Source organism: Monodon monoceros, unplaced genomic scaffold (assembly GCF_005190385.1).
Source record: "Monodon monoceros isolate NGI ecotype Baffin Bay Population unplaced genomic scaffold, NGI_Narwhal_1 Super_Scaffold_20, whole genome shotgun sequence".
In the NCBI taxonomy this organism is placed as follows: domain Eukaryota; kingdom Metazoa; phylum Chordata; class Mammalia; order Artiodactyla; family Monodontidae; genus Monodon; species Monodon monoceros.
In genome coordinates, this window is record NW_021703777.1 from 19,320,394 (window position 1) to 19,333,374 (window position 12,981).

The following is a 12,981-nucleotide window of genomic DNA, read 5'->3' on the forward strand; positions in this document are numbered from 1 at the left end:
TGAAGTTCAGGTTATCAACTATTTTTTTCATGGATCATGCCTTTGGTGTTATATCAAAAAGGTATCACCATGCCCAAAATCATCTAAGTTTTTCCTGTTATCTTCTATGAGTTTTATAATTTTGCATTTTACTTTCAGGTCTATGATCCATTTGGGGTTAACTTTTGTGAAGGGTATAAAGTCTGTGTCTAGACTCATGCTCTGCATGTGGATGCCCATTTGTTCCAGTACCGTTGGTTGAAGAGACTCTGTTTGCTCCATTGTATTGCCTTTGTTGCTTTGTCAAAGATGAGTTCACCATATGTATAGGGAAATTTATTTTTAATTTAAGGAGCTATTTTAAACTTTATATATTCTACTGTGAAGCCATTCTTCAGGCAAGTGTCATGGCCTGCTATTTGGAAATGAAAACTGTCTACATTTAGAACCAGAAAAATCTTTCTTAAAGGATATGTAAAGCTGAAGATAAACTGCATTAGACAAATTTATCTAAACTTCATGTAAGGTTACACACTCATGGAGTTACTTCTAGTGAAAATGGATATTAGACACACCCTGATTACCATTAGACTAGCCCTGATTTCCTTTAGACTATGACTTTGAAGATTAGGAATTATTTTCACAAGTGACTGAAATCTGCCAAGTAAATCACTGGAAGCTTGAAAATGCTAAGCTACTACCTCACAAGACAGTTTGCAATTCTCAGTGGCAGAATGAAGTGGGATGAGGCTCTTTTTACAGTAATTATAGAATATAAACAGCAGCACCCTTAGTGTTTTGGTTGGGGACCCCACAAAATAAAATTTATTTCAAGTTAAAAGCTTTCAGATTTCTGGGCTAAAGAAAATGACATTTTTCTCCCAAAGTGAACTTACTGGTTTTATTGATTCTCTTCTAGTCTGATTTTACATGCCGGCATAGGGGAAATACGTTTCTTTAATACATAACAGTGTTGTTTTTCCTACCACAGAAGTTTTCCATTTTATTTTACCTTAAATGCATAGCAAATTTACTTTCAACAGGTTTGTTCTAATTTTAACTTATCAAATCTATTCTACTACAGCTTTAGGTTGTTTTTGGTACATAAAAATATTTTTTTGTCTAATTTTCCTTAAATAGATCTATATTTAGGTAAGATCTAAGTGTCCATCCTGCCAATGTACTCATCAAAATTAAATGGAATGATAAAGGTCTTCTGATAAATGATTCAAATGGAATCTAGTAAATTGAGAGGGGTGAAAATGGCTTTTAATAAGCAGAATTATTTATTGAGGGTACATATGTGTCTCCCAGGTTTCTCTGATTATGAAATACTGCTCTGCTACTAAATAATATAGTGTTGCTTGTTCAGTTCCACAATTTAAGTGTAAAATTGTAAAATGGGGATACTTAAGAGTATTATGGTGTGTTACAGTATATCAAAAATAATATTAAATCCACGTATGTAAAATAAGTATTAACACTTTGATCTCTAGTGACTTTTCTGCATAAGAACAGCCTCTTCTGAATTGTAACCTGCCTTTTATTTGCCATCCCACCATGTCTTCCTTAATTTATGATTCACCTTTTCTGATTGTTGATCTTTCATGTTTTAAATTCTCTGATCAATAGAATTGACTCTTCTAATTCTGCGTTTTAAGCTAGAGATTATTCCAGCCATACAAATTCCTACTGGGGATAGATTTGCAACAGTATAAGCTTTAAGAATCTTTATATTTAATTTGTTCAAAAAACACTTATTTTGTGATAGTAATAATATAAACTAAAAGGGTCTTTTGTCTTATTTGTCAAATAACACTTATTATCTAGCAACTGAAGAGTATAATCTTTGTGGGAAATTGCTGGGTCTCTAAGTGGTGTTTTATGTTTGCTTCTGGCTTAGATTTCGGAAACCACTTGCTTTTCTGTTTTTAGATAAATGCCATGTGCAACAACTGTGATGATGACAATGCTAACCTTTTATTACTCAGATTGGATTTTTCCATTTCGTTCTCTTTGACCCTCACTCAAGTTATCAAAGGCTCAGAAAAAAAGAAAAAAAAAGAAAAAAAAGGTGGCTGTTAGTAATAGTCAACATAAATGTAAACCCAGCTACCTCTTCACTGACTCCTATCTGCCAACTTAGAAACATGCAAATGTATCAATTATTTAGTTTCTATTTAGTTTTGCTCCAAATGAAAGCATGTTTTTCTTAATGTGATTTAATTGGAGTATTTAAAACACCATAATTATTTATAATTTTAACATAGTGGTATTTTGTGTTTCCTCTACAGAATTTTACCTTTTTTTTATCTTATGATTTTGAAACTAAAACAAATTTCAAGATTTTAGAATTGTCAATAGCAAAGCTTTACACCAGTGTCTATTATATGCTATTGTTCTTATTATAGGAATAGGAGATCAGAGTTAAGGTAATTAATGCAGCAGTCAGGTTCAGCGTTCATTAAAGCCAAGTTCTTCAATCAGTTCTTGACTACTCAACTTGTTTGTACTCTGTATCTCATCCGTGGCCAATTTCTCCTTCCCTACTCTTGGTACACCCAGGAAGAAGCACCCGTCTGAATTAGCACCTGTCCTCCCTCACATCATTTTATGCTGAAAGAAGGCAAACTAGTTTTAATATTAGTCTAAAAAAGTCTTCATTGTAATATGAACATTGTAAAATCAAATAAAAGTCATTTGGGAATTAAACACCGTAGAATCATTTGAGAGACCCCTCTCCTCACCGACCTAGCTCTTAGGGTGTATTACATATCATAGTCTGTGGAAATGCTGCCCCAGGAGAATTTCAGTGTACAGCTTACACAACCATACCCAGAAGCCTTGATTAGTCTCCATTAGCTTAATTGGTCTGGTATTGATCCATCATCACATCCATCTTGTGATTCCTCACACTTGAAAACAGAGATAATTTTTTAAATCATTATAAGCTACAAAGACCACTATTTAGAGGTCTTTATTTTCATTCTTTACATTTCAGCTTGAACACAACTGACCTTTATTCAATATTAGAATTGAACATAAAGTTTGATGCAAACATTAATTTAGTAATATGAAAAAATAGGGCAACACAAAAATTCATCCCATACTAAAATAATGATCTTAATGAAGATGATACAGATAACAGTTGTTGAGTACTTTCTGTGTGCCAAGTTCTATAATAAGTATTTGATATGTATTTTCTCATTTAATTTTCACAATAACCCTGAGAGGGTAAGGTACTTTTATGCTTATTTTTACATCTAGAGAGACCAAGAGAGAAGACTATGCTTAAACTCAACTAAGTAGTAAATACAAGAGTAACATTTGAATCCAGATCTGTGTGACAATACATCTAGACTCAAAACCTTAACCTATATAACCTACATGTATTTTTAGATGGACTGGTTAATAGCAATATCAATCATCACCATCATCCGGAGATATCTCCAACACACCATAATTGGAGTAAAATAAACAAACATTGACTCCACTCTTTCTATCGAACTTCACATGTTCTCCCCAAAATTCACCTATTTCTTTAATTGGGCAGCTTTGCTCTTTTGCCTTCTGTATATGGCTTAATCAATCTTGCTTTTGCTTGCACCATTCTCTTTACCAGGAACATCCACATCTTTCTTCTTCCATCAATTCATTTATTGTTTATCCATCTATGAGCTCAACCAGCACACATTAGCTGCTAAGGACTAGATTTAAAATTTACCTCTCAAAGTCTACCCATCATTCAAATTCTAGCTCAGGTTATTCCACCCAGAACGATTTCATTCCTTTCATCTCCTGTTACACCCTTTAGTCAAACCAAACACTTCAGGGACTACAATTGTTTCAAGCATTTTACTTTTATTTTCCTTGCTAAATATCCTGGGAACATATTATATGTTACATATTTTGTATACCCCCGGAAACTTGCATAGCATTAGGCACATAGAAAACATTTAATAAATTTTGATTGACCAAGGTTAGGAATAGTTCTACATGCTTGAAAATGTTAGATGACGTGTCTAGATTACACACTAGGAATTTGCCAGGGCTGAGTTGTTGCACATTTTCATAAAGTCAACTCTACCAGAGTCATATGGTAATTCTATTTTTAGTTTTTTAAGGAACGTCCATACTATTCTCCATAGTGGTTGTACCAATTTACATTCCCACCAACAGTGCAGGAAGGTTCCCATTTCTCCACACCCTCTCCAGCATTTATTGTTTGTAGATTTTTTGATGGTGGCCATTCTGACCGGTGTGAGGTGATACTTCATTGTAGTTTGATTTGAATTTCTCTAATAATTTGTGATGTTGAGCATCTTTTCATGGGCTTTTTGGCCATCTGTATGTCTTTTTTGGAGAAGTATCTATTTAGATCTTCTGCCCATTTTTGATTGGGTTATTTGTTTTTTTGATATTGAATTGCATGAGCTGTTTTTGTATTTTGGAGATTAATCCCTTGTTGGTTGATTCGTTTGCAAATATCTTCTCCCATTCTGAGGGTTGTCTTTACATTTTGTTTATGGTTTCCTTTGCTGTGCAAAAGCTTTTAAATTTAATTAGATCCCATTTGTATATTTTTGTTTTTACTTCCATTACTCTAGGAGGTGGATCAAAAAAGATATCGCTGCGAATTATGTCAAAGGGTGTCCTGCCTATGTTTCCTCTAAGAGTTTTATAGTGTCCGGCCTTACATTTAGGTCTTTAATCCATTTTGAGTTTATTTTTGTGTATGGTGTTAGGGAGTGTTCTAATTTCATTCTTTTACTTGGAGCTGTCCAGTTTTCCCAGCACCACTTATTGAACAGACTGTCTTTTCTCCATTGTATATTCTTGCCTCCTTTGTCATAGATGAGGTGACCATATGTGCGTGGGTTTATCTTTGGGCTTTCTATCCTGTTCCATTGATCTATATTTCTGCTTTTGTGCCAGTACCATACTGTTTTGATTACTGTAGCTTTGTAGTATAGTCTGAAGCCAGGGAGCCTGATTCCTCCAGCTCTGTTTTTCTTTCTCACGATTGCTTTGGCTATTCAGGGTCTTTTGTGCTACCATGCAAATTGTAAAATGTTTTGTTTTAATTCTGTGAAAAATGCCATTGGTAATTTGATAGGGATTGCATTAAATCTGTAGATTGCTTTGGGTACTATAGTCATTTTCACAATATTGATTCTTCCAATCCAAGAACATGGTATATCTCTCCATTTTTTTGTGTCATCTTTGATTTCTTTCATCAGTATCTTATAGTCTTCTGAGTACAGGTCTTTTGCCTCCTTAGGTAGGTTTATTACTAGGTATTTTATTCTTTTTGATGCGATGGTAAATGGGATTGTTTCCTTGATTTCTCTTTCTGATCTTTCGTTCTTAGTGTATAGGAATGCAAGACATTTCTGTGTATTAATTTCATATCCTGCAGTTTTACCAAATGCATTGATGAGCTCTAGTAGTTTTCTGGTAGCATCTTTAGGATTCTCTATATATAGCATCATGTCATCTGCAAACAGTGACAATTTTACTTCTTCTCTTCCAATTTGCATTCCTTTTATTTCTTTTTCTTCTCTGATTGTCATGGCCAGGAGTTCCAAAACTGTGTTGAAAAGTAGTGGCGAGAGTGGACATCCTTGTCTTATTCCTGATCTTAGAGGAAATGCTTTCAGTTTTTCACCATTGAGAATGATGTTTGTTGTGGGTTTGTCGTATATGGCCTTTATTATGTTGAGGTATGTTCACTCTATGCCCACTATCTCGAGAGTTTTTATCATAAATTGGTGTTGAATTTTGTCAAAAGCTTTTTCTGTATCCATTGAGATGATCATATGGTTTTTCTTCTTCAATTTGTTAATATGGTGTATCACATTGATTGATTTGTGTATATTGAAGAATCCTTGCATCTCTGCGATAAATCCCACTTGATCATGGTGTATGATCCTTTTAATGTGTTGTGGATTCTGTTTGCTAGTATTTTGTTGAGGATTTTTGTGTCTATGTTCATCAGTGATCTTGGTCTGTAATTTTCTTTTTTTGTGACACCTCTGTCTGGTTTTGGTTTTAGGGTGATGGCAGCCTCATAGAGTGAGTTTGGGAGTGTTCCTTCCTGTGCAATTTTTTTGAGTCTGAGAAGGATAGGTGTTAGCTCTTCTCTAAGTGTTTGATAGAATTTGCCTGTGAAGCCATCTAGCCCTGGGCTTTTGTTTGTTGAAAGATTTTTAATCACAGTTTCAATTTCAGTGCTTGTGATTGGTCTGTTCATATTTTCTATTTCTTCCTGGTTCAGTCTTGGAAGATTGTACCTTTCTAAGAATTTGTCCATTTCTTCCAGGTTGTCCATTTTATTGGCATATAGTTGCTTGTAGTAATCTTTCACGATCCTTTGTATTTCTGTGGTGTTGGTTGTAACTTCTCCTTTTTCATTTCAATTTTATTGATTTGAGTCTTCTCCCTCTTTTTCTTGATGAGTCTATCTCAAGGTTTATCAATTTTATTTATCTTCTCAAAGAACCAGCTTTTAGTTTTATGGATCTTTGCTTTTGTTTTCTTCATTTCTATTTCTTTTAGTTATGCTCTGATCTTTATGATTTCTTTCCTTCTACTAACTGGGTTTTGTTTGTTCTTCTTTCTCTAGGTGCTTTAGGTATAAGTTTAGGTTGTTTATTGAGATTTTTCTTGTTTCTTGAGGTAAGATTGTATTGCTATAAACTTCCCTTTTACATCCCATAGGTTTTGCCTTTGTTACATCCCATAGGTTTTAGGTCATTGTGTTTTCATTGTCATTTGTTTCTAGGTATTTTTTATTTCCTCTTTGATTTCTTCAGTGATCCATTGGTTATTTAGTAACATATTGTTTAGCCTCCATGAGTTTGTGTTTTTTATAGTTTTTTTCCTGTAATTGATTTCTTTAATATTTATGTATTTTCTTTATCTTTTGGTTGCATTGGGTCTTAGTTGTGGCACACAGGATCTTCGCTGAGGCATGTGGGATCTTTCGTTGCAGCGCACAATCTTTCTGTAGCAGCCCTCAGGCTTCTCTCTAGTTTTGGCGCACATGGGCTTTTCTCTAGTTGTGGCACGCAGGCTCCAGGGCACATGGGTTCTGTAGTGGCGGCATGTGGGCTCTCTCATTGAGGTTCGCGAGCTCAGTAGTTGTTGCGGGTGGGCTTAGTTGCCCTGTGGCATGTGAGATCTTAGCTCCCCGACCAGGGGTCAAACCTGCGTTCCCGCACTGAAAGGTGGATCCTCTACCACTGGACCACCAGGGAAGTCCCTCCTGTAATTGATTTCTAATCTCATAACGTTGTGGTCAGAAAAGATGTTTTATGCTACATTTTAAAACTAACTTGCTTGGAGAACTATATAAATTATTACAGTTTTATTGTGGCACATGCTTTTAGCATTATATCAGTGTATGAACAAGAAAATAAACTAGACATCCACAGATTCCTTTCAGATTTTGGATTCCGTAATTTTAAATGAAGATAACTGTTTTTTTACTTTTACAACTACAACCTTAACAAAGAAATGGATTTTAATCATTCACATTTTAGTGAACGATGGCTGAATTTAAACCAAGCATATGGCCCAATAAAGGTGTTAGTACCTCACAAATGCAACCACGACTGTGATGGATTACAAACAAACATTATCAAAATAGGACTTGAGTGTAGTTAAAAGGGTCAGGTGCCCAAGCTTGAAGTTCACAACTCTAGTTAGAGCCGATGGGCAGAGACTAAGACCAGAAGCTGTCAGCACCAGGACTGGAGCCCGGTGTGTCACCACCCAGGGAGATTGGCTTGAGGGTGGCCTCAGGTTGAGAGAAGAGCTGGGTGAACACACCAAGTGAGTCGAGGTCAGAACAAGAGATGTGCCAGCTACAGAAGCCAACCCTCCAGAATCTATTTAAAGCTAAATTTTTTCAGATTTGTTTTCCTAAGTTTGAGGAAATAGGTTTCAATATTCCTGCTGTTTTTTTCTCCCTTTTTACTAACTTTCAGATGAAACCATCACCTGTCCCCTTGGCACCTGTTCTTTTCACTGCACCAGATTGTTTTGTTGGTTACAATTAAAAACTTGAATTTCTCATTGTGTAGAATGAGACTTCTAACCTTTGTCCACCTGGTCAAATTATCTTTTCATCACTTAATTTTTTATATTAAGATTCTGTCTTAAAAAATAGAGCATATATCCTCAGGTTATTCTAACAAAATTTTGGTCCATGCTAAGGATAATGTCCACTTTTTCCCCACCAGAGTTTAACTGCTCCACAACTATTTGATTCTTCCTCATTCCTCTTTCAATCACAGACAGAGTTCCTATTTAGTTTTTACATTCAGGATTCCATTTCCCATAATATAAAAAGAAACTTTCATGAGGAATTATATAAGTCTGCTTCTAGGCCATATTCCTGGGTGGCCTAAGGAAAAAAAAATTCTCTTAAAAGATGTCATGAAAACTAAGATATACTTTTACAATATGACCTTGAAATTTTTTTGAGACTTGTATGTTTGCTGTCATGCACAGCTTTTGTATAACTTTGTTCATTCTTAACATTTAGTAGGAAAAATCTTTATTATTTCAATTGGAATATTAATGCAGATTCTGAAGCCTAGTGCGTTCATTTTGGGTAATGAATAAAATATTACAAGGTCAATTTGTTACTCTTCAGAGACATATATATATGTCTCTGAACAGACTGTCATGTGCTTTAAAGCTGGTAAAATCATTTATCATCAACACTGTGGAAAGTTGGACAAAAGTTGGGCTAATTACAATATCTTCAGAAGCTCATAAAAATATTTAGAAACCAACTATCATGTGAAGATCGTTTTTATTCACTCCCTTAAAATGAGAATATTATGATTAATTATACTGTACTAGATGCCAAAGCCATGTGGAGCTTTATGTACCTCAGTCAACAAGAAGTTCTTTTATCTTTGATAAGGAATGATTTAAATTTTATCAAACATTGTGTGCTTACAAGGACTATCTACGGCCTAGAATATTACTCTGAGCATGTTCAGCTAATAGATTTTATTGTTTAAGCTGGATTTTTTTCATTTAGAGAAGTGGCAGTCATGGCAAGTGTCAAGATAATTTTTTAATCCAATCTCCTCACCCAAAAAGCAAACGAATAAAACTTTTCCCTGATTATCTGGTTATTTCTTAATTTTACATTTCACCTGTAAGGATTGAGTTTATGGTAATGAAATAAATAAAATATTGTATTCTAATCATTTTTTGATTTATTTCCCCTCCCAATAAAAATGGGATATTTTTGGAGAGTGCGAATTGTGTATCTTTTAAACTTTTAACTATTTACCTTAATTACTAATAGAGTATTTAGCACATAGTAGGCCTGCATAAATATTTGATAAATTAATGAATAAAGTCAGACTCTAGCCCCAGATAAAGAAACTTATTAAAGAATTAAATATTTCTTCCTCTGATTCTTATCCTCTCTATTAGCTTGTAAATTATAGAGATGTTTTTAATAATAAAATCATACTGCCACACTTCAATCAGAAAGTTTATATTCCAGTTCTTTTTCTGTCACAGCAGAACGTCCAAAGGCACACAATTCAGAATTAAGTTAAATAATTATTGGCTCATTATTGATGATTCCCGCATCAAATCAGTGTGGTCGCCGTGCTTGCTTAAGTGTGAATGAAGAAAGGAATATCTAACATATGCAGATTACATTTATTGAGCACTTACTATGTGGTAGATGTAATAATGTGTTTTGCTTACATTTCCTAATTTAACCTTCCCAGCAAATTGATAGTATAGATATTACTATCCATATTTTGCAGGATAGAATATTGAAATTTAGAGTAAAGTGCCCAGTGTCACACAGCTAATAAATAATAGAACTATGATTTGTTATTAGACTGACTTCAAAATCCATTCTCTGTCCACTGTACCACACAACAAAGTATTAAAATGATTAGATGTCAGAGTGTCATCATACTTTTAAGCCATCATTGATTTCACCAGTTATTAATATATCATTAGATATAACACATTTTTCCAAAATAAATATGATTGTAAGTGTAAGGAATTCTAGTAAGACACAATTGGTTTTTAGTGTAAATATGTCGAAAGATCCTTTCATTCCTGAGAAAACAATTACTTTCTACATAGCCTGATTATACAAAATACCGGTTTTACATAATATTTATGAAATTGCCCAAATCAAAGTTGGCTATTTTTTAAATTTGGAAGCCATTTCCTTCAAGACATTTTTAGGCTTGTGTGTTTGTTTGCACAGGTCATAACGCTTAAGTTATAACATAAAAATGATTCCATTATGTTTCAACCTCAGTATGTGACACACACACCCCTACATACTTGCCCACAGACTCTTTATTAAGAGACTGATTTTGAACTTAAAACGTCTAGGCTTGTGAATAGTATAGCGGAAATTTTCACATAATTCCTGAAATCTTTGTAAAACATTCCTGTTATTCAACTAGTAAAAATGTCCTTGATGTGATTTTAAGAGTATTATGGATTTTTTTAAATGTATTCTTGATCTACCTTGTGAAATATAGAGGTCAGGCTAACTGAAAACAAAAAATGACCATATCAACAGTGCTTTTAATACCAAAGTATACAAATATGAACTAAATATCAATCAATCTCCCTAGTAAAGTTAAGTGATTTTTTTACATTAGCATTTAATTGAGTCCACAAAGGGGAAAATATAATTTAAATAGAAAATAATATGAAAAAGAATATATATATTCTGTTTATGGAGTATATATATACTCTTTGATTTCCACTGGAATCTTGAAAATAAAAATTTCTTTAATATTTTTATAGTGAGCCTGATGCAGAAGCTCGTTTTCTTTTTTTTAATTGAAGTATAGTTGATTTACAATGTCGTGTTCGTTCCTGGTGTACAGAAAAGTACTTTAAAGGGACATTCCAAACGTAGAGCAAATGGACTAATCATTTCAATTTTATTAAGAACAGAAGCATAAATCATTTGAATAATCACTTGGAGTTCATGGTAACGAAACGTGACCTATGTTAATGCAACCAAGCTCCGTCTCTTTCTCTGTGTGCTTTTGTACAAATAGAGCTCTCACTGGAGTTACTTAGCTTTCTCAGCAAACACCAACATGTTCCACTACTTTAGACCCCATGCCTCCTTCAGAGATTATAAGCAAACACTAGCAATTTCAGAGGAAAAAAAGCGGGCTTCTATGCTTTCTCAGTAATTCTCCCTTCTAAGTGTAGTGGAACTGATTTCAGAAAGACAAACATAAATTCCCTTACTCAGTTTCCTTTTTCTTTTTAAAGATGGAAAATAAACCACTTTAAAATTTCACTGTCTTATACTGTATTATAATCCTTGATGTAATTAAGAATATCTTTTGAACTGGTAAAAGATACCAGAAATGTTCAAAAGGAAGCAAAGCTCATGGTTTTTAAAAGAAATAGTTGCCTTCCTTTTCATTCAGGAGTTATTTATTGTAAAAATTTCATAATTATTGCTGTGAATCTTAAAAAAGTTCCATTTAAAAAGCTCTTTATTGTAAATGTTATATTGTTCCAGTTACACTTTTAATACTGTGTCATTGAAAAAATTATAGATGGCCCAAATATAATAGCTGAGATATGTAAGGTATTAGCTGACAATTTGGTATGTGTGAAAATGCAGATTTATTAAGATTAATACATATAATTGAAAATTACATTCCTTTTTGTCTTCAGATCCAAGAAGTTAGCAGAAATAATGAGGAAGAAAGTGACTATGAAGAGGATATTACCTCATTTTCTACATGTTCTCCTAGTAAGTGTTCCTATATGTTATGCACCTAAACAACATTCTTATTAAGGTATATGTGACTGATAAAGTAAAACTGAAGAGAGCATAGAAAAGCATGGAGAGCATGGAAAGATATTTAATTAACTGAATGACTTTTAGTGTATCATCTGGTAGAGATACGACTACATTATCTTGCTAATTTAAATATTTCTAATAAGTTCAGTGTTTAATAATCAAACCAGCAGTTTTTCCCACCCAAAGAGAATACACAAGTCAGGTTGATATAAATATTCTATTTGACAACTATATTTTTTCAGTTTTTTTTAAAACAAAGTCACATTCTTTTCAGACCTTGGTTTTCTCAGCTAGGAAATGAGAAGTTTGTATTAGGACTCTCTACGCTCCCTGCTGGCTGTAATAGAATGTAGTTCTATATTCTAGAAAACTAATGGAGAGTCTTCCTCCGTGTACATAACGCTACCTATCATGCCTGTTTCCACTGGTATACAGCAGCTTGCTCACCATCTTCACCAGCAAGTCTGATAGCCGTCTCCCATCCAACATTTCCAAATCTGAAAACCCTAATTCCACCACTCCCAAATCTGCCCTACCCGCTGACTTCCCCATCTCAGTAAATGAAGACTCCTTCCTTGTTCAATTCAGTCCAAAAACTTCAGTCACCCTTTTTTACTTTCTGTCCTACCCTGTATCCAATCAGATAATACTGTGGACTGTACCTTTGCAAAACAGCCAGACTTTCCTCACCCTTTCATTGTTACTTATCCTAATCCGTGCTGTCATCTGCTCTCCCCTGGATTATTGCAATAGCACAGCGGCTCTCAATGAAGCACTATTTTCTAACCCCAACAGAAGATATTTGTCAATGAATGGAGATTTTTTTGGTCATTATTTTGAGAAGGGAATTTTGCTAGAAATACTGCTAAATATCCTGCAGTGCACAGGATGTGCCCCATGAAACACAGGATTATCTTGTCAAAAATGCCAGTAGTATGCCGTTAAGAAACCCTGCAATAGCTTCCTCCCGATTTGCCCCTAATATTCTATGCTTCAAAAAGGAACTAATCACTCTTCTGCTCCAAATTCTTCAGTACCTTCCCATGGTACTTGTAATCCTTATCATCACCTATAAGGCCCTAGATAATCTTGATGGTCCCATCTCTGACCACTCTCTCGCTTGTTCACAGCCAAAGTGACAGCTCACACATCAAGCA

General features: G+C 34.2%; 1 protein-coding gene across 8 annotated transcripts in view; it reads left to right on the forward strand.

Moving 5' to 3' along the window:
• BANK1 (B cell scaffold protein with ankyrin repeats 1) overlaps positions 1 to 12,981 on the forward strand; it is a 453,451-nt gene that overhangs the window by 386,928 nt on the left and 53,542 nt on the right. For all 8 annotated transcript variants that reach the window (XR_003795565.1, XM_029235051.1, XM_029235049.1 and 5 more), the window contains exon 8: positions 11,695 to 11,773. Coding sequence is in view for 7 of the 8 variants with exons in the window: in XM_029235051.1 (XP_029090884.1) it covers positions 11,695 to 11,773 (79 nt within the window). In the remaining variant the exon portion in view is untranslated. The remainder of the gene's footprint in view (positions 1 to 11,694; positions 11,774 to 12,981) is intronic.